The sequence below is a fragment of the Panthera tigris genome, chromosome A1 (genome assembly GCF_018350195.1).
Source record: "Panthera tigris isolate Pti1 chromosome A1, P.tigris_Pti1_mat1.1, whole genome shotgun sequence".
NCBI lineage: Eukaryota > Metazoa > Chordata > Mammalia > Carnivora > Felidae > Panthera > Panthera tigris.
The window spans coordinates 130,821,199-130,844,631 of record NC_056660.1 but is presented as its reverse complement, the minus strand read 5'-3'; the positions used below and the strand labels follow the sequence as shown (position 1 = coordinate 130,844,631).

Here is a 23,433-nt window from a genome sequence, read left to right as displayed (position 1 = left end):
GGCTATAACCTCAGTTTAAGAGTGAACAAGCAATAAATCTGGTGCTCAGAGGAACACAGAAGAAAACTTGCTAATGTCAACGTGAAAGGAAAGGGAAAAAAAAATCTTCCCCTGAGGGCACAGAAGTATTTCTTAAACAAAAAGTACAAAACATAAAGGACATGATTAGTGAGTTCAACTACAGTATATTATGAATTTCTGTTCATGAAAAGATACCACAAGGAGTGAAATACAACTTCTACAAACTGGCAAAAGATATTTAGAATAAAAAAACAGAGTATTCGTATTTAGAATACACATAGAACTTCCAAAAACCAAAGCAAAACCACCTAAAAACAGGCAGAAAAGAAGACATTTTACAGAAAAGACAAATGGCCTCAGAGATGACATGTTAAATGCTGGCAAGGATGTGGAGTGACAGCAATGCTAAACCATTGCTCATGGCACTGTCATCTGAAAAAAGTTTAGCGCCTCCCAGTGAGGTTGGAATATGCACGTACCCTAGGATGCTGTGACTTTATTCTTAGAAATACACTCCTGCAAATTGGCAAAAGATATTTACAACAGAAAATATCTGTGTCAAGCATGTAGAAGAAAGCTCATAACAGCACTGTTTTTAAAAACAAAACAAGATAAAACTCAAATTATCAAAGGTGGAATGAATTACACCAGAATACTGCATTACACAAAAGTGAAAATAAGTGGTAGTTATACAGAACATGATAATTTAAGTAAAAGCAACAATTTCTGGAAGAATACCTACTTACAGTGTGATTTCATTTACAGAAATTAAAACAACACAATACTTCCAGAAATAAACACAATTTATTTTATACCCATGTTTTTAATTGTAGTGTAATAGGCAATAAAGATAATAGGTAACAAATTTAGCATTCTTTCAGCATAGCATCTGAGAAAATTATGTTCAGATTCCAGTATTTTATTTTATAATTTACTTTAATTAAAACAGATCTTTTATTCACCTTCAATATTTTTATGAAATGTTTCCATTTAAAAATGTAAAGTGTTTCTATAATTTAAAGAAAGACTGAAAAAGAAGTTAATACCAATATACCCACTACCCAGTTTAGTAAAGACAAACATGATTACCACCTTAGAAGCCCCATCAGGACTTAATGATTACATACTCCTCCTTTCTCCAGACTTAACAATGATACTGACTTATTCCTAAGCCTAGCTTTTATTTTTTATTTATTTATTTATTTATTTATTTATTTATTTATGTATTCATTTATTTTTGGGACAGAGAGAGACAGAGCATGAACGGGGGAGGGGCAGAGAGAGAGGGAGACACAGAATCGGAAACAGGCTCCAGGCTCCGAGCCATCAGCCCAGAGCCTGACGCGGGGCTCGAACTCATGGACCGCGAGATCGTGACCTGGCTGAAGTCGGACGCTTAACCGACTGCGCCACCCAGGCGCCCCAGCCCAGCTTTTAATAGATGTTACATATGTAGGTGTTATTTTACATGCATATTAGATATTTTAATATATTTTATTTTACATAAACAATGAATATATATTTTTATAAATATGTATTGAATATAAATTATTTTATATAAATATATGACAGTTTCAATAGTTTTATGTGTGTGTATATGTATTTATATATACATATATGTGTGTGTGTGTACATATATATGTATACATATACATTTTATTTTAAATATAAAGCTACAGAGACGAACAACAGATCAGTAGTTGCCTGGGGCTGGGCATGGGTGCAGGCAAATAGGCCTGAGGAAACTTTCCAGGGTAATGGCAAGGTTTTAAAACTGTACTGTAGTTGGTGGTTGCCCAACACAAATATTTACTGAAAATCATTTAATCATATTCTTACAATGGGTGAACTTTATGGTTTACAAGCATGTGTGGGTGTAGTTTTTTTCTCCTTCTGGGAAGCCTTCCATGACTAGCCCAGGCAGCAGTTTGTTCACATCTCTCTGTTACTGTACTTATCAAATCAGTCTACACCACTTGACCTGTTTTGAACTAGAGTTTAAAGCTCCTAAAAAATAATAATAAAATGAAACAAAGCTCCTAGAGGACAAGAATATTTTTTGTATTCCGTACCAGTTTCTTCCACAACCCATCCCAATACATCCTAAAGTAGCATCTAGAATTTTCTCGCTCATTAAATAACTGTTAAAGGAATTAATGACTGGGAGTTCTGCAGGTAAATGGAAGTAGCAGCCACTCTATTGACAAAGTGTAAGACTGCATGATACCCTGAGGGAGGAGCCAAAGCAGCAAAGTGAGTGTGGAGTTTAGAGTACTCCCTTTGGACCCTCAATGTCAGGTCCAAGTGTAGCTGCACTGCTTAGAAAAAGTACAAACTGGAGCAAATTATTTAATTGTCTGTGCCTCAGTTTCCTTATCTATGAAATGGAAATTATCTTCAAGACAATCTATTCTTATAAACTATAAATAATAAATAATACAAAACATTTATAACAATGCCTGACCAATAAACACAAAAAAGGTACTTGACATCAGTAATCAGTAAGGAAATGCAAAAATGCAAATTAAAATTATAATGATATACCAATATACATCTAGCAGAATGGCTAAAATTACAATCTGAAAATACCAAGTGTTGTCAAAGATGTAGAACTGGAATTGTCATCATTGTTGTTGGAAATTAATATTCACCCTAGAAAACTAGTAGCAGTTTCTAAAAAAAAAATATTAAAACATACCCACTCTAATGATTCAGGAAGGAATACTGACCAATGAAGTTAGGGAAGATGCAGCCTGGAACATGAGTGAAGGGAGCTGTAACTAACTTTCCAGCAGAACCCTGGAAAACTCCCTAATTTAGATTCTGAATGATGAAAAAAAGCAGGAATGAGAAGGCCTAGTTACTGCCTTTTAGGATTACAGTTGAGATCTGTAAGCCTGTAAAGTGAATTAATATTTGTAAAGCATTTGGAAACAATACCTGACATAGCATGTTATACTAGTGTTTGTTAAATAGATTTAAAAAAAAAATACCTCATCTGTGCCCCCCAGAATTCATTCCTACATATCAAACACAAGCACAGAAAGTTTTTTACAAAAATACTGACAGTTTTATTCATAACCCAAAACTAAAAATTCAAATGCCCATTCACAGAAAAAAATAATAAATTGTGGTATATTCATCAATAGCATATACTCAGTAAAAAACAATAACAACAAACTACAAACACAAAACACGAATGAATGTCTAAAACATTATGCCGAACAAAATAAGTCAGGTACAAAAGAATACATATTGTCTGATTCTATGTGAATGAATCAAGGTTAAGAACAAGCAAAACTATCTATGGTGATAAACATCAAAATAGTAATTGTACTGTGAGAAGGAGAGGAGAGAATTGGCTAGAAAAGGGCAAGAGAACTTTCTGGAATGATGGAAATGTAGACCTTGATCTGATTCATGGCAGGAGTGAAAAAATTTATGAAGTTGCATACTTAACTTTTTTTACTCTAGGTAAATTATACCCAACAAAATACTCAGCATGACCAGTTTTTCTTTCCCAATTAAAATGCTTTGTCAGTTTTTAAAAAGTATCTGTTATGTAGTTAAGTATGTAAACCAAAATGATCTACTATTATCAGTTCCAGTTGGCTAATTTGTTAGACTTATGAGGAAATAATCATAATTACACATGGCTGAGGCAAAAAAAAAAAAAAAAAGAAAGAAAGAAAGAAAGAAAAAAGAAAACAAACTAACAAAAACCAAAACCTGAGTATCTCTTGAAGAAGGAGAAGTGAATAATGACAGGTGATTACAGCCACTCTCTTTGTTGAAAGGAGAACTTCCTATAAAGTCTATGGATTATGATCTAGTTTGCACCTCTTTCATACTGCCTCTTTCATAATGCTCTTAGAGAAGTTTAGGGCTTTTAGTTTTGTTGCTTAAAAAGCCTTTATTTTTGCCAGGATGACCAGTTAAATGCTTTTAAATATTATTCAGGTTTTCCTACTGACTCTGAATTATACATGAACTTCCTAGGCCCATACTGAATATTAAACACATACACACACGCATACACACATACACACACACACACACACACACGTGTGTGTGTATGCGTGTGTGTATGTGTGTACATATATATACACTATATACACAGTTATATATATATATATAAAACTTATTTTATTTTATATACACACTATATATATACACACACAATAAAATAAGTTTTCCATTTCTCACTAGGATCTTGAATTTAATTTTGTGATGATGAGTAAGGTTCATTCATAGTGGGAATAAGAAAAACACTGACTATTATCTTCATCTATGATACTGCACTTAAAATTTTAAGGGCATGTTAATGTCAGCAGCTAAAAATAAAATTAATTTTAACTGTGGAAGATGGGAAGCCTTCTGAATAGCACTTTGAAAATGTTTTCAGTGGTGAGGTAAAAGAATATAAAAGAAGTTAAGCCAGGTGTTAAGGGATAGGTGTGCACCTGTGGGCGTGCTCGCGGCATTTGTATACTAGGAAATAGTTTGAAGTTTGGAGTACTCACCGTAATCACTTGATTCTCAAGATATCTCATTAAACAACCAGAACTTGCTATACATTTTCTACATTTCCAACAACGAAGAATACTTATGTCTTCTTGATTGTGATTTTTAGTTATCAATTCTTCATTTCTTTTCATCTGTGGGAAAATGAATGCATCTTTTCAATGCTGAACTGTGTCAGAATAAACTTGAGTTTCTAAACCCTTACCACCACATCAGCTACATGTGGAGCAGAAGAAAAATAATTCTTATTTACTGAGGTACCTACTACCAGGTCTTGGGCTAGGGACACTCTATAAACTATGTTCTGGATAGAAAATTCAATTATGATGATGATGAATTTTGTTAGTGACTACCAGCTTATTTTATTTTTGCAGAACATTTTATGTCTTTTTCCATCTTTCTCTCACTAAAAGTCATCAAAAGCAACTGCTAAAGGGTCAATTAAATAAGTTACTGCAGTGGCCTTAGAAGAGCTATAACAAAGAACTACAAATATTCTTCTAAATAGGAAGTTTAAATAAACACAGCATTAAATTTTATTTCTTTTTATTTTTTTTTAATTTTTTTTTTTTAACGTTTATTTATTTTTGAGACAGAGGGAGACAGAGCATGAATGGGGGAGGGTCAGAGAGAGGGAGACACAGAATCTGAAACAGGCTCCAGGCTCTGAGCTGTCAGCACAGAGCCCGACGCGGGGCTTGAACTCACGGACCGCAAGATCATGACCTGAGCCGAAGTCGGCCGCTTAACCGACTGAGACACCCAGGCGCCCCAAATTTTAAACATAATAGAATTTGAGTTGTAGTTAATTATATGATAATAGTAAGTACTTTCTTTAAATTGATGGCAAAAATTCTTTATCCTAAATGCAGTAATTTCTCTTAAATATTGTACTCAGTGGAACAGTTATTATACTGCATCTTGTGGTATATGTAGTCAAACAAAAAAACTTGGAGAATCATCCTACCAACTTTGTAGTCTTATTTTTATACCTGAGATTTTATGTAAATACTGTAAATTAGAGCAATTTGGCAGAACAATTTCACACTAATAATTCCAAAATATGTGCAGTATATTTAATAATGGGCCTCGTAACTATTCATTAGAAAGAAAGGAAATGTTATTTATTAAGGTATCCACAAGGGACTGACTAGTTCCCTGGCCACATTTCCTCATTTGTTAGCTCTTTCATTTTTCATTCATTCTTCAACATTTCCTGACAGCTAACCAAATGCCACACAAACTCTGGGGACAAGAAGTTGAGTAAAACTTATTTTCTGTCACAAATGTACTCACTGGGTAGAAAACTGATCAAAGTAATGAACAGTTTTCTACTATAGCTCATTATAATCACTTGGGAAACTTTAAAAAATGATGCCTAGGGCCCAGTCATAGAAATTTTGACTTATTAGGACATGGGGAGGGAGTTAGGAGTGGGTAAAGTTCCTCAAGGGATCCTACAGTCAGGGTGGTCCTATGGTCAGATCCTATGGTCAGGGTGAAGACAGACACGTATTATACAAACAATCAACTAAACTGCAAGACTTAAGAACTATAAAAGGGAGAATTCTGATACACTTTCACCAAACTTAAAGGATTTAAGGAACTGCCTGGGAGGGCACAGCACGACCCTCTTACAGCCAATCTTGCTCCTCCAACCTTCAGGTAGCTAGATCCAGTTCTGTCTCCACCAACAACCGCACAGACCATCTTAGTCCAGTTGACTACTCTAGGTCCTCAACAATCTTAATAATACGGTATTTGCAAATGTCTCATCTCCTCCTGCCTTTTTCGTTGTTGAAACCCTCTCCTTTACTTCTTTGGCACTCCTTTCTTCGCTCTAGATCCTTCTAAGTCCTTCTAAGTGTCTTAAATCCTCATCTCCCTTTTTAAACACCAGTGGTTCTCAGCCAGGAGTGGAGACAGCAGGGAGGGGTCCTATCAAAATCAACGATGGAGAAACTCCCTATCTGTCTATGTTCCTCCTCTCCTTGAGATGCACATGCCTCCCTATTTTTCCATCCTTTTCTCCAAGTGTCAAGATTTTCCATGCTTTCTTGGGGTGCAAGTATGCAGTTAGAAAAAACCCTGTAGGTGAGTCTAATAAGTCTTTGTTGAGAATTACTGAAAATTACAGTGTGACAACTCTTCCATCAATGATTTATAAATCTATATATCTAATTTTTATCTTATTCCAAAGCTCTAGAGCAGTAACTTCAATTTCCAGATGTCAACTGCACATCTCTGTATGAATCTCTCTCACGGCCTTTGTAGTGACTGTTTGTTGTCTAGGTCTGCGCTACCCTATACGGTAGCCACTAATCAGGTGTATTACTGAGCACTTCAAATACGGCTAATTTCAACTGAGATGTGAAATACAAAGTACACACTGGATTTGGAATACTTCGAAGGAAAAAAAAAGCTAATACCAATCATTAAATACCAATCGTTTTAGATTAATTTCATGTTTGTAACAATTCATTTCACTTGTTTCTTTTTACTTTGATTTGGCTACCAGAATTTTTAAATTGCATGTATGCCTTGTGTCATGCTCCAGTTAGATGACACTGGTCCAGACCTCCTCCTTGCAGGTGTTTGCATCATGTTCTCATCACAAGGAGCACCTGGGGGTGTTATTTAAATGTAGGTCACAGGGCCACATTCCCAGACAATGTGGGTAGAAAACTGTTTCTATGGTAGGAATTGGTATATTTAAAAAGAACACTAGGTTATTGTTAGAGTGACCCAAAGGCCACAGTTTGAGAGACACCAACCTACAGAATGCAGTCAAAGCTCCCTATTGTGTCAAAAAAGGCCCTTTAGGTAGCACAAGGGATCTCTGTGGGGGAAGTGCTCTCAATCTGACTGCAATGGTGCTCACATGAATCTATACACGCAATAAAAGTGCACAGAACTAAATACACACAACAGAATGCATGTAACTGGTGAGATGTCAATTAAGTAAATGGTGTGAAGGATATTCAGGATCTCTCCGTGAATCTATAATTAACAATTCACACTTGAATCTACAACTATCACGGAGTAAAAAGTTAAACAATGTTTACCACATACAGTAAAAAGTCCAAATTTTAAAACTTCATAGTATTTTCACCAATTCAATGTCCTAACATATTTGTATAATCCTCTATAATGCCTTTTCTCTATATTTTTGCATACTTTTTGATTGCCTCTTCATATGACTAAGACTATTTTCTTCAAGGAGAATAGGAATATCATTTAGTTTTTCCTCTTCAAAACAAAAAACAAAGCCTTTTTACACCCTTTAAAATTGGACTCAAAGATGTTTGTCAAGCTTGGTATCCCCTCCATGAATACTCCACATCAACACTAATGCTTATCTTTGTGCAGTTCCCCAAAATTACTTTTTCTGCTTTCATACTTTGAAATTTGCTGTTCTCTCTTCTGTAATGTCATTTCTCTTACCGCTGACTTTACATTAAGAAATGCTTTTCACCCTTTAAGGCTGAGCTCAAAGCGTTCTTTTACAGAAGCGCCCCCAGGAAAATACAACCATTCCCTCTTCCATGTTCCCAATGTACTTTGCACAAACCTCTACAGCAGCACTAGTCACGCTGCATTACACTTATCTCTGTGTACGTGTGTCCTATCAACTTACTCCTAAAGAGCACAGTATTCTTTTCAACTCCATAGTCTTACAATCAAACATGGTACCTGGTACCAAAAAAGACACCCAACAAACATTTGCTGAAATCAGATGAACAAGATCTGGGAGACAGCTCAGCTTACAAATTGTCTTTTTCCAATACCAAGTGTTAAATATGTCTAGACAACTATTAGTGGGGCAGAGTGGACAGAAATCCTTTTGCCAGTGATGTGAGGAGCCCAAGAAATAAAGCTATGTTTACACGTACCTAAGCTTAAAAGGAGAAGTGGAAGCTACCCAACAGTGATGTATTTCTAAGAGAGCTGAGGTGGCTTCGGTCAAAGAATCTATGCTCAAGGAAACAGCCAAATACGGTAAATGAACTTACTACCAAAATGGTGATCTCTGAATAAATCTGAACACAGCATAGTTGTTGGCTGCTAACTCAAATTCATCCTCACCTCAGCACCCTGGATACTAGTAATGGTAACAGGAAGAGGGGAATGTAGAAGTAAACTACTGGAAACTGTTTTCTGAACTCTGTGATACACTCGAGTCTAAATTTGGGGCAGCACACACCTAACGCCACATGGCTTTAACACTGTGAGGACTTGGAGGTAACGAATAGAGAGTACTATCGAAACAAAGAGAAAAGCAACAGAGACAGGTGATCTTGGGAAATGGTCCAACACAAAAATGAACTCATTCCTGAGTACATAGGGGCCATCTCATAATGCTCAGAAATACATGCAGTGACTGTGCAGAGGGGCTGGGTTCTGAGTCAACAGATGCGGATAACAATGTGTAGAATCCTGATATTAACTGTTCATAGAATTGCCATGCAACTTACAAGTGGGTAGGGCCTAAGGAATTCAGTTAGAGTAGTCTTTGGCTGCTTTTCTCACAAATCCTATTCCTCATCTCTTATTCCAGTTCTGATCAGATCAGATATATACATTTTTCTAACATGGAGTGCTCTCCTTGGACCCTAGTTCTTCCTACCTGTCACAGTCTTGGTCATGTTGACCTTGTCTCCTGTCCCACACTTGTCTCTTGGACCAAGCTAGCTCGTAATATCTACTTAATCTCCACATTGCCTGTTCATAGGTTTCCCTTTGCCGTACTTCATTATCCATCCCGATACTCTTGACACTTTGTGACATTTCCTCAATGCACTGGGGATTTGGGAAATAAAGGTTTCCTAAGTTATGCATATCTCTCAAATATCAACACATTTCATTACAGAATTTCAAAAAGGCCATGCGTGTTAATATCACCATAAACATCAGCAAAAAAGTTATTTAATTATGGCACCGTAGTGAAGCTCACAGTGTTGGATAGAACTTTTCCAAAGCACTAATTTTTGTTTAAAGTTAAAATTCGATCACTTGCAACAAATACAAGATACCCAAGTGGGAACAACTACATTCTGTCAATCATTCAAGGAAACACAGTGTAGTAGGGAAAGGTATACCGAGCAGCTCTCAACTAAAACATGTGAAAGGGCTTTTCCTCTGGACTGCCATCAGCTTTCAGTGTACTGCAGAAATGCTTTATGCAGTCTTTCTTTTTTTATTCATGCAGAATATTTAAAGAGTATGGATTTCAGAGGAAAGATTTAATAAAATCAATAATATGTACTGCTTCAATCAACATTAACCGCATGTGAGGGCAGTGAAGAATAACATGAGTACTAGCACAGTTTGTCGCCAATGCCTTGATTCTACTAAGGGATCAGCAGTTATACTCACTACTGCTTTCGCATTATTAATGAACATGTTAACACATTTAAAAAAGGCAAATAAGGGGCACGTGGGTGGCTCAGTCAGTTGAGCATCTGACTCTTGATTTCGGCTAGGGTTGTGGGATCCAACCTTGCGTTGGGCTCTGTGCTGAGCAGCATGGAGCCTGCTTAAAATTCTCTCTCTCCCTCTGGCCCTCTCCCCGACTCGCACACTCTAAAAAATTGTAAAATAAAAAGTCAAATGATATCTTAATATTACCAAGAAAACAGTTTGATGTGATTTTCTCAAAGGTCTTAGAGACATAAGGGACTGTGGACCACGTTCTGAGAATTGCTACTTTATGCAAAACAGTGATCCCCAAAACGTTGCCTATGAAAGTCTTATTTCTCACCATATCCTTTAAAATATTTAAGAAGGATTTATGAGTCCCTATGCAGAAACATATTTATAATTAATTAAGTTGAAATTTTCTCTAAAGCTAACAACTGAATTATAACCTCCATAAAGAAGTTTCATTCCTTCGTCTACCTTTGCAACTTTTTCATGGTAAAATATCAGCATTTTGCACAGGACTAATTCCACACTCCTGGGTCTCTAAGGTTTGCTCACCTTCTTTGTTACTCATGAATTTAAACTGGACATGTATCAATTTTGAAAATTAACCTAAATTAGAAAACATGAATAAACCACAACTTTAAAAATTAAAATATAACTCAAAAACCGATATAAAAAAGGGAGGGAGGTCCAGACAAAAATGATCTAGTTGGAAAATTATCCAAAACTTTCAGAAATGGGTAATCTTTGTAACTTACATAACTTTATAACTATGTAACATATAAAAGGAAGACTAGCTTCAAAAAAATAATATAACCTTGACATACCAAGGATACATAAGGATATCCTTACATCTGTAAGGATACATAAACCAGACAAGGAGAGTATAGAAAAATATATACCAATTTATTTATGAACATAAATGCTAAAATCCTAAATAAAATATTAGCCAACAGAATCCATCAATTAAAAGAAAAAAAAAAAAACATTTTGACCATACAGGATTATTTTCAGAAATTCAAAGAAGGTACAAAATGGGGAAAAAAAAATCTATCCAATATATTCAACAAACTAAAGGATTTTAAGAAAAAAAAACACATGACCATTTTAAAAGATGCAAAATAAAAACTTCTGGTGAAATTCAATACTTAGTCATAATTAAAACATGAAAATCCTCTGCATCATAGAAGAAAATTTCCTCAACCTGGCAAAACGAAGAGTTTACTGAAATCTTTAGCAGTTTAATACTTGATCATGAAACTTTAAAAGCACTCCCTGAAAATCAGGGAAAAAAGACGATACTCATATTCGCCACACTATTCAACTTTGTAGCAGAACTACTAGCAAACACAAAAGGAAAGTAAATTAAAGGTTCGAGGATTGAAAGGAATAAGTTAAAAGGAAACTAAATTCCTGTTATAACACATGGCATCATTTTTCTTCTTTGGGGCTGAAGATGTTTCCACCTTCTTAGAACTATATAAATCACACTGGTTAGCAGGTTTGTTCCTTGATAACTGAGGAGAAAACACGTATAAACAATACTTCTGTCGTGCACACACATGCACGTTTCTTTGTTCCATTACCACAACGTTCATTCTCTTGATTTTCATCTCAACTGCACCACTTTCATTTACTTGGTACTATATTTAAATTTTTCATGTATTCATATATATATGCAGTCTAAATGTTTAAATTCAACTTTTAGATTTATATTCAATACTTCCAGTATTACTAATGAGCGGAAAGACACCTCCCCCATCCCATAAGAACATTTCTCACCAGTTTACATGGTGAGAATAAGATCCTGGAAAATATTTTCCCACACTGTTTTCCTTATTCAAAGAGTGTGCTGCTCAAAGAAATCTGCTGGGACACAATGCGAAATTAAAAACTAAGGTGATGCAGAACTAGTAATATAGTAATTCTAATGGAATATTAGTTTCTCAGTGTGGAGATTCATTGCTATACACTTGTGATCCATTTACTTTTCATATTCATACTGTATCATATTTCAATATAGGAACTACTTTAAAAACTTGCAGTGACTTCAAAGTCAGTCCTTGCTTCTGTTCCTACCACCATATGACCCCATGCTTGCCTCTGATTGAAAACAGTAGATAAATAATGCTCAATATGGTGCCATGTCTACAGTGGCAACTTTTATCATCTAGTCCTGGATACAAGGCCAGTTTTTATGACAGGTGGAAGTCAGGGAATTCCAATGGGACAAGGAGTCAGAGATGTATATTCCTACCTCTGCCTAGAGAGCGGTTACTTACCTATCACCAAGGAAAAATGGGAGAAAACAGGGGAATATGTAGCAATGTGCCCCTGGGGCTTGCTCATTAGAATACTGATGTGTCAAAAATCAGTTTATAAGGGAGCAGATAAAGAGTCCTGATCCCTTTCATCACCAAAGAATAGTTTAAATGCTAAAGGAGCCTTTTGTAATCCAAATCCCGAACAATTGGGAATGGGTCAAGACAGAAAAAACTAATGCAAAGAACTCTCACACAGGGACAACTTTCAAGTTCAACACATCAGTCAGACAACAACATCAATAAAAGCATTTTTGTATTTCATTAGAAAAGAATTCTAACTTTTCTATCAGAACAGTAAAGAAAGACAATTGTAAATTAGTGATTTCAAGCAATTTCATCATCTTTTTATATTATCATCTAATATTTGGGCAGAGAGAGGGAGGGATAAGTAGGTGGTACACAGGAGGATTTGAGGGCAGTGAAACCATGGTGTAGGATGCTATAACAGAGGATACAAGGTACTATTTTTGTCTAAAACCTATAGAAATATATACAACACAAAGAGTGAACCCCAATGTAAACAACAGACTTTAGCTAAAAATAATATATCAAGGGGCACTTGGGTGGCTCAGTCAGTTGAGCATCTAACTTGATTTCAGCTCAGGTCATGATCCCAAGGTCATGGGATCAAGCACAGTGTGCAGCCTACTTGAGATATTCTCTCTCTCACCCGTCCCCCACCCTCCCTGCCCCTCTCTCCTGCTAGTGCTCACTCTCTTAAAAAAAAGTATATAATTATTTTGATGTAACATAGCTCTATTAACTCAGAGTTATTATTCATTAACAAAGTAGGGTTCATTTACTTCCCTGGTAGTTATGCAATTCAAAATAGCTTTTCCTCTGAAACTTGATATCAACATTGGTTTTCTAAATATAGGAAAAATGTCTACCTTGTCAATATGTTCCCTGTTACTTGGGATGCCATAACAGAAGACCATAGACTGGGTGGCTTAAACAATACAAATTTCTTTTCTCACAGTTCTGGAGACCAGAAATCCAGTATCAGGGCGCCAGGAATTGGGGTGTCTCTTTCTAGCTTCCAGACAGCTGCTCTATCCTCACATGACCTTTCTTCCGTGCGTGTACTTTTCTGGTGCCTCTTCCCATTCTTATAAGGATAACAGTCCTATTGGATTAGGGACTTACCCTTATGACCTCATTTAAGCATAATGACATCTTTAAAGGCCATATCTCCAAATACCATCATACTGGGGTTAGGACTTCAACACATGGAATTGGTGGGGGCGGATGGGAGACAGAGTTCAGTCCTTAACATTTCTTCCTCTGGTCCCCCAAATTACATGTCCTTTCAGATGCAAAATACATCCACCCTATCCTAATAGCTCCCAAATCTTAACCCATTCACGAATCAGCTCTAATTCCCAACTAGCATCTAAGTCAAGTATGGGTGACCCTTTAATTATTCCTGAGGCAAAATTTCTCTATAGCTGTGAACCTGTGAAATCGGAGAAATTATGTGTTTCTAAAATAAAATGGTGGGAAAGGCTGAGGACAGACATGGTTCTATGCATGAAATACAAAATGTCTTTTATTGTCTGATGTGTTAAACTTAAAAAAAAATCAATATAAAGAGAAATCTTACAGAAAAGGAGAGAGAGGTCCCAAGCAAGTCCAAACCTAGCAAGTCAAATTTCATTAGATATTAAGACTCAATAATACTTTCCTTGGTCTAAAAGTCATCTGTTAGTGAATAAGGAAGAAATACCAAAGAGTAAAATGGACAAAGAATTTAGAGGTCCCTTATCAATTATCTATGAATTTCTTAAAAATTAGAACCAAAGGAGGTGAAATTGATAAAAATGTGGAATGAGTAATGCATACCAAATTAGAAAATAAAACACTAAACTGTTTTAGCCAATTTAGACCATCTCAGAGCAAATTAAAAAAGTTAAAAACATTAAGAAAAATCTAATCAAACCACACTAGAGTAAGAGGTGATATTAACCTCAATACTCAATACCATGTTAACTCAGTATCATGTTGCTATCATGTTACCTAAATGAGGAAGCATCTATACCTCCTGTATCTGCTGAATATTGGCTCAGAAGCAGGTCTACAGATAAATACGCCCATGGGAGCATATTTGATGCTGATGAGACAGGATATTAGTTTTTTAGATAATGACTACAAAAATCAGAAAGAAAATATTCCATTACTGATTGAGAAATACACTCGCCATACCCTATGGGGGCTTAAATTACAAATGTGTATATGATTTTCTGGCTTAAAAGCATCATGGTCTATTTTGAGACAGTAGACTAAGGCGTAACTCATCATCTAAAAGTTGTATACAGGAATTGTATACTGGAATTCTGTCTCCATGAAATGAGAACATTTTATATAGTTTTATATAACTATATAATGTATATGTATATATATGCGTGTGTATATACATATATATAGTATATTGTGATATATATTTCATGAAATGAGAATATATGTATTTTATAATATTAAAAAAAAAAACCAGAATGTTCTTAATGAAAGAGAATTCTCATTTTTACATAGGACACAGTTACCCTGGAAGTAATCCACCAATGTTCCAAAGTGGGCTTTGGAACCATGACTGTTCACACGAGTACAACATTATATGTGATAACTCTAAGGAGAGTTAGCGGCACAGATGTTATTTCGTAAACTGAGGCCATGCCACTTCCCCTTGCTGATAGTGACTCTTGATGTGTTGTGAACACAGAAGAATAAAATGTGCCAAACCCAAGTAGGCCAAAGAAAAGAAGTACTAATAAATACTGCAATCAATTGTCAATGAAAAGTTGCAAAAATATAAATGAGTTTTTAAACTAATAGTCATTACAATTGTTTGTGACCTACGTAAGAACACGACAGGACCCAAAAAGTAATCTTAACTTAAGCAGAAATTAAAAAGGGGTCTTCCAGATATGACCAGATTCCAGTGGAATGTGCATGCCTTCTGTGGTTCAATAGATATCTCTAGAACACATATAATTTAGTGAAAGCTGGCTTACAATTCAAGATTCCTTTTCCAGGGGCGCCTGGGTGGCTCGGTTAGGCAGCCGACTTTGGCTCAGGTCATGATTTCGCAGTCCGTGAGTTCAAGCCCCGCGTCGGGCTCTGTGCTGACAGCTCAGAGCCTGGAGCCTGTTTCAGATTCTGTGTCTCCCTCTCTCTGACCCTCCCCTGTTCATGCTCTGTCTCTGTCTCAAAAATAAATAAATGTTAAAAAATTTTAAAAAAAAGATTCCTTTTCCATTAGTTTTCAGAATTTCTCAAGGGTATGTATGAGATGCTTTATGAAAACAAGTAAGAGACTGAATCGGGTGATTTCTAAACTGTCAATTCTCCCAATCTAGACTTGGTGGCTAGGGTGTTTAAAATGGTAGTTAAAGTCAGCAAATTATTATTTCTAAAACTGTCATAAATTACAGAGAGAGAGCTCAATCTTCTTCAATAACTGCTTATGTTATACACTTCAGGATTCAAACATGATGAAGTCAACTTCAACAACTTGAACTGCTTAAATGGTTCTGCATACACTTTGGTATTCATATCCAGAAACCATTTTCTTGAAAAGCACCCAACTTCTGATGATAACTAAGTACTGAATAATTCCAACTACATAATCCCCATCTAGTTACCTTTCACCCCTCTTCTCCCTTCTCCCCTATTTGCCCTGGAACTGCTGAACTCTCAGGCAGGATGCAGTGCATATTCAACTTTAAGGAGAAAAGATAATATGCATTTGATGTTGTAGTATCTACCAGTTATTTCCTACCTTCTCCAGGAACTTCTTAAGCTACATACTATAAAGCAACACCACCTCTTTATTCTTTTAAATTTTTCCTTTTTCCTTTTCTTTCTCTCCCAAACCTACGTCAGATGTTCAGTCTTAAACGCTCACTGCAGTTTTTCAATACAAGTGACACTTTTAAGAATTGTAAAAAAAAAAAAAAAAGATACTGAAGAGGCACATTTTCTAACTTCTGTATTTGATTAATGTCACCCATTTTAACGGCTACCATTCTTTGGTAAAAGAAGGAATAAATTCTAAAGATGAATCAAAGTAAGAGTGTGGAGTACCCATACATATACTTATTCCTCAGACACTACTTTCTTAGGGGGAAAATTTAAGAAAGGGTAGAAATTTCATACAGAATTAACAGAATTGTGAGGAAAGCAAAATACACTTTACAAAAATGCTGGGTGTATATTTGTATTCATATGTAAAGACCAGAAACCACCAGATGATGTCTGCAATTTTTTGTTCCAAGGAATAGGTTTAGTCATTTTGGAGATTTTTGAGCAATCTAAAGTAGGCCTACCATATTTTAAATAAAAGTACCACCAATATTCCTGATTGGACCAAGAAGAGACAGTAGCAAGAAGAAAATAAAATCAGGTGATACTTTAAAATGCATTTTAAATTGTGCTTTGAAGCTACAGATGTTCATTCAGTAAGTATTTGCCAAGGCTCTACTACTATTTTGTGAGAGAACACAATGAATAACAAATACATGGACTGTGAAAACGTATGGGAGGGTGACAGGGATTCTAAACCAATTGGGTGAGAGAGAAGACACAAAATTCACATGATTTGTGGAGGGAAACATCCCAATAACCAATTGGTCCTGAGATTAAACAGAGTCTTACTTCCCCAGATGCTTCGCATGCTGATTTCTCAGAAAGGTAAAAATGGGCTGAAACATCTTTACTTTATGTGAAATACATTAACATGATACGACACATGGTCTTAACTGAAAGGTGATAATAAGTAGCTAATTTGCCATGCTTTTACTGGACAGCTATATTCTTTTTGATGGGTCAAGTATCAACTATCAAGAAAGGATTCAGAGGAGAAAGTGGCACCACAGAAAAGCACACTGATTTGGCTTCAAAATCCATTTTTCTTTCGGGCCAAAAGAACAGTTACACAGAATGGCTTTTTGTTGACTATGGAGGCAGCCATACTAGCTTACTGCAAAAGACTGATAGCAGAGACAAAAAAAAAAAAAAAAAAAGAAAGAAAGAAAGAAAGAAAGAAAAAGAAAAGGGTATGTGCCAGTGGAGAAAGCACTGACCTAGAAGAGTCAAAATCCCTGAGCCTGTTTATTTAGTTAATTATCCTATCATTTTCCCTCCAAAAGGGTTTAAAGCTCCTGGTGCTATTACTGTTTGCTTTATCTTTCCTGAGCAGCCTTTACCTTTGAGTAGTTCACATGTTACATAAGCCTCTGATCAGTACTCATGTCACTGTACCACCAGGTATTATACTAATGGGTACATCTGTTTCTTCCTATAAATTGTAAGCTCCCAGAGACAGGGCATAAGATTTTGTTTTATTTTATATTTTGTGTGTGTTTCCTTGTTGTTTTTTTGAGAGAGAGAGAGAGAGAGAGAGAGAGAGCGTGCGAGCAAGGAGGGGAGAGGGGTAGATGGAGAGAGAATCCCAAGCAGGCACCTGATGGCGGCGGGGTGGGGGTGGGGGGGTGTTGCTCAATCCCATGACCCTGAGATCATGACCTGAGCCAAAATCAAGAGTCAGATGCTCAAAAGACTGAGCCATCCAGGTGCCCCAAGATTTAGTTGTAAATAAAAATTCTAAGTATAAAGTAGAAATACAGTTACTAAAACTATCAATTACCAGATAAACTCTGTTTGAATGGGAAAACACTGCTGCAATAATCCACCCAAAAGACAGGACTCAGATCACGGTGGTAGCAGTGGTGATGATAAGTAATGGTCAACTTCTGGACATACAGTGTAAATAGAGGAAACAAGGTCTCCAGAGAGACTGCATGTGCGGTCTAAGAGAAGAATCAAAGATAGCTCGAAATTTTTTAGAATGAGCGACTTTAAAGATGGAATTGCTATCAACTGATATGGGCAAGGATGCAGACACAAAGGAGGGGCAGGTCAGGAGCTCAGTTTTGGATGTATGAAATCTGAGGTGTCTATCTGACTTTCAAGTATCACTATTAAGGACACAGCTGGATTCCAGAATCTGGACTTGTAAATTACAGTATCTGAGGAGGAGATTTAAATGAGGATGGTTCTCTAAAGCCACAAAACAGAGGAGATCTACAAGGCTGTGAGTATGGAAACAGAAAAGAACAAAATAATAAGCCCTGGGCCCACTTAAATTTTCTGGGGATCTAAATTTTTTTCAGTTATGTCTATTAATTCTCACTCACTTCCTCTCTGGTTTCATAATCTGAGAATATAAACTCATCTTTACCATGAGACAAGTGTGGGGCCTTGTTAGAGGACCTGTTCCTCCAGGAAAAAGTTTCACCTTCTATCTGCCAGGTGCTAAAGAGGTATCACCAACGAAAGAATGCTTTGTAGTTAAGTTTCTCAGTTTGGGGATCCTTGGGTCACCCTGGTAGTATAAATTCAAGCCCTAAAATCTGAAGTTAAGGATTCTCATGTGATTTAAAGGATGTCTTAATCTGAAAACAGATAAATTATAAAAAGAATCAAGTCTACCTTTGCTATACATACTATTTTTACAGTAACTAAATAGTTGATAGGGAAAAACTCATGAGACATCATGCTATTTTGAGACATCATGCTCAAATGATCCTACATAAATGTAGGATAATCAATATAATAACCATTTTTCACCCCTTAATAAAATGATAGATTTAGGAAAAAAACACCATCAGTAGATACTAAAAACACTAGGGAAAAAAAAAAAGGATGGAGCATTTTATAATGTAGGTACAAGTCTGTACCACATGAACTCAAAGATCAAGCCTAATATCTTAACTAAGCAATCATAACTAAATAGAGAACAACTGTATTAGCTTGCTAGGGCTACCATAACAAAGTGCCCTGTGGCACTGGGGGGCTTTAACAAAAGAAGTTTTTTCTCATAGTTCTGGAAGGTAGAAGTCTAAGATCAAGGGACCATCACGACTGTTTCTTCTGATGTCTCTCTGCTTGGGTTTTAAATGGCTGCCTTCTCATGTATCCTCACATGGTCTTTCCTCTGTAGGCACCCATCCTGATGTCTCTGTGTGAATCCAAAATTTCTCTGCTTATAAGGACACCAGTCAGATTGGATTAGGGCTCACCCAAACAGCCTCATTGTAACTGTAAAGGCTTTATCTCCAAAAATAGTCACATCCTGAGGTACTGAGAATTAACCCTTCAATATACAAATTTGTGGGGCACCTGTGTAGCTCAATTGGTTGAGGGTCCAAATCCTGATTTCAGCTCAGGTCATGATCTCACCGTTTGTGGAAATGAGCCCCATAGTAGGACGGACAGCACAGAGCCTACTCGGGATTCTCTCTCTTCCTCTCTCTCTGTGCCCCTCCCTCCCCTCTTGAATTAAATAAATAAGTGTTAAAAAAAAATGAATTTGCAAGGACACAATTCAGCCCATAACAACAACCAAACATCAAGTGCCTCCTGATGCAGTGCAATTAAAAATAGTCAGCACCAGGGTGCCTGGGTGGCTCAGTCAGTTGAGCATCCAACTTCCACCCAGGTCATGATCTCAGTTTGTGGGTTCGAGCCCCATGTTGGGATCTGTGCTGACAGCTCAGAGCCTGGAGCCTGCTTTGGATTCTGTGTCTCCCTCTCTCTCTGTCCCTCCTCTCCTCAAGCTCTATCTCTCAAAAATAAATAAAAATGTTAAAGAAAAAATTTTTTTAAATAAAAGTAGTCAGCACCATCTATAAAGTATTCTTTAAAAAAAACAACCTATGGGGCGCCTGGGTGGCTCAGTCGGTTAAGCAGCCGACTTCGGCTCAGGTCATGATCTTGCGGTCCGTGAGTTCAAGCCCCGCGTCGGGCTCTCTGCTGACAGCTCAGAACCTAGAGCCTGTTTCAGATTCTGTGTCTCCCTCTCTCTGACCCTCCCCGTTCATGCTCTGTCTCTCTCTGTCTCAAAAATAAATAAACGTTAAAAAAAAAAAAAATTTTTTAAATAAAAAAATAAAAAATAAAAAAAAAATAAAAAAAATAAAAAAAACAACCTAAATTGAATCAAGCAAGCATCTAAATCTAAGAGCCATTTTAATTACTAAATGAAGAATAAAGGAACATGTTAAATAACACCATAAGGATATGACTGGCCAAATACAAAATATGAAAAATTCTACAGAACAAATGACTTGGGTTTTTTCAACAAATAAATGAATTTTTAAGAGGAAGGAAAAACTTAAGAGATATCAGATATCAATGAAAAGCAATGTGTAGACAGTCACTAAATCTTAAATCCAAGAAATCAACTTTAAAAATACAGATTTCTGAGACAAATGAGTAAAATTATACATGAACTAAGTTCAATGTGGATGTGTTATATAATGCTGTTATCTTTTTTAAAGGTCCTGAGCTAGAGATCAATATTGTAGCTTTGATCATTCACAGGTCCAACTATATAATATAGAAACAAATTTCATAATGTAGAAAAAAGAATGAAAGAATAATAACTATTGAAGCTGATGGATACATGAGGATTCATTATACAATTCTATTTCTGAGTATGTTTCAAATTTTTCAGATTTAAAAAATTTCATAAAACAAATTTTCAGATGAGACTTTTCTCCATCATCTGCTCAGACTAGACGGATACAGACTTCTGTATAATCTCTCCGTGTCTGTGGACGTTGTTTTTTGTTTGTTTGTTTGTTTTATTTTTTTGTTTTATTTTTTTGTTTCTAATCTCTTGTTACACTGAGAGTGGTGGCCTTTCAAAATCCTGGCTTTGTGGGAAGTTTCAGTTGCCAACTGCCTGCCCTCATGTATACCTGAGGATTCTGGCCTCCTGCATGAGTCTGAGTATTAAAACCCAAGCCCCTGGGGGAAAAAACCAAAACCAAAACCAAAACAAAACAAGAAGCCCCTCCTTTAGTGAACCTAGGTGACCTCACTCTAACAGCAAGGATAGTTTCTGTGTGTCTACTTTCCAAGCTCTGCCCACCTTTGTTCTTTCTGGCTCCAAAGCTTTCGTTTACTTTGTTACAATGTCATTCATGAATGTACATGATACATAATCAAACGTTTCTAGACAAGTTCAAGCTATTTGTAGCAGAGGTTTTCAGGTTATAACTGAAAGCTTCCCATTCTGTTAACTACTGCAAGAAAAACTTATTCCTGTCATTTGGTAAGGTCACTGAGAGTTCAAGTCATGATTCTTAGAATATGTTTGGAGAACTTCGCAGTCCAAAAGGGAGTGGCAATGGGAGGGAAGACGATTAAGGTGGACTGAAGAAGCTTCCTCGCCAGTTCCTTCGAAAAGGGAGAGTCGAACAGAATCTGTCTAATAGACCAAGGAAGAAATGTGGGGAAAGAAAGATATTTCATCCCATGTACTCTCTAAACAATAAGCGAATGTATGCCTTCAAAAACTCCAGGCCAGAAATGATGGTTCTAGTCACCAAAATTTTACTCCATGAAAACCTGAAACATTTTATTCTCCATACTGAAGATGTTAATGCAAAACAAATCATTATTCTGCTGCTTCTTTGAGAGGCTTCCTTGTGCTCTGCTGACCAGACTGCTGTCTACACTCCGCCCCACAAGGCTCTATAGTCCAGCAGTCCAGCCTTTTTTCATATCCTCCACTCCACTGGCTCCCTCCTCTGCCTCCTACTGCTGGATCACTAGAAAGTTTACCTCCGCCCTCTAGAGAGTACCTCCATATCCCTCAAGTCAGCATAAATACCCCTTTCCGAAGGGGGTGCAGGTGGGGATCATCCTTAAACGATTATTTTCCACTAAATACCTTTCTAGTTCTCCTTCAGAACATTCATCACACTTTTCATTACTTGTTCCATGTCTGTCTTCGCTGCTGAGTTGCAAGCTCCTTGACAGTGTAATTTATTGTGGTGCTGACACAGTGTTGGGCACCAATCAGTTGAGTGAATAAGCAAGTAAGCAGAGGTAAGACAAAAAAATAAATAAATTACTTCCTCACTCTGCTTAAAGTCAAGGCACAATTTACTGGCATCACCAGGGTAGTTTAGCAAACACCACCGAAGGAAGCTGGTCCCCACCTCATAAAGCTTACAAAGATACACTTTTTAGAGACTCCATCTTAGAACACAGTCTGAGATTCAGGACATCAGATGTAGTTTGACAACTATAGATTACTGGATGTATTCAAATTATTTATAAACATCTATGAAGGAATCTATCAGAAAACCTTGCTCTTTTTCTTTTAATTTTTTTTTAAGTTTTCTTTATTTATTTTGAGAGAAAGAGCACAAGTGAGGAAGGGACAGAGAGAGAGGAAGAGACAGAGAATACCAAGCAGGCTCCACATCACCAGTGCAGAACCCAATGCGGGGCTCAAACTCACAAACCATGAGATCATGACCTGAGTCAAAGTCGGATGTCCAACCATCTGAGCCACCCAGGCGCCCCATCTTTCTGTTTAGCAAAGGGCCATAAAGAGATATACTTTGTTATTTTTAAACTAAAATCTCTAATCATACAACATGAAGTCAAAGGTTAGTATGATTTTAAATACTAGATACTATTTTGAGCACAGTACTTATAAAGTGGCATTAGCTCCTTTAATCATCAGAACATTCCCATGAGGTAAGGATTGTTAAGATCATTTTATGGATAAAGAAACTGAGGCCTAGAGAAGTCAAGTAGCTTCCTAAACTGTTCTCACCACTTTGTGAGGAAAAGGTTCTTATTTTCTAGAGTCTTAAGATTTGTAAGGATATGAGGAGTGAAGCAGATTGAAGTCCTTACAGACAGTTCAAAGTTGGGGAAAGTGCTCTCTCTTAAGCCATTTATTGGAACAAAGGAGGCAAAAACATCACCCCCCCCACACACACACCCCTTTTGCTGGCATCCAGGAGGACTACAGTAAGAAAAGCAGAGGTAAGACAGGGAAGTAGTAACTAGTTCCAAGCTTCGAGATCTCCTTTCAGTCCTGAGCAGCTTTTGGGTGACATCAGAAGTACTCCAGAAGTACTCCCCTTTAACTCTTCTAAAAATAAAACAGGCTCCAATGAGTTAACAGAGTCCACAAAAACTACACACACTCCTGTGTGTGGTATGGGGAGTGGTATTTTTACCACTTACCACTTATGGTAAGTACCACTTACCATATGGGGAGTGGTACTTTTTCACTTTTAAAGTTTGCGCTGCCTTTGTGTACTCCTCCCCACCC

General features: G+C 36.7%; 1 protein-coding gene across 3 annotated transcripts in view; it reads right to left on the bottom strand.

Annotated features, from left to right (window-relative positions):
- Positions 1-23,433, bottom strand: part of RNF180 (ring finger protein 180) — a 209,177-nt gene that overhangs the window by 177,478 nt on the left and 8,266 nt on the right. For all 3 annotated transcript variants that reach the window (XM_042987623.1, XM_042987631.1, XM_042987629.1), the window contains exon 2: positions 4,545-4,679. In XM_042987623.1, coding sequence (XP_042843557.1) covers positions 4,545-4,679 — 135 coding nt within the window. The remainder of the gene's footprint in view (positions 1-4,544; positions 4,680-23,433) is intronic.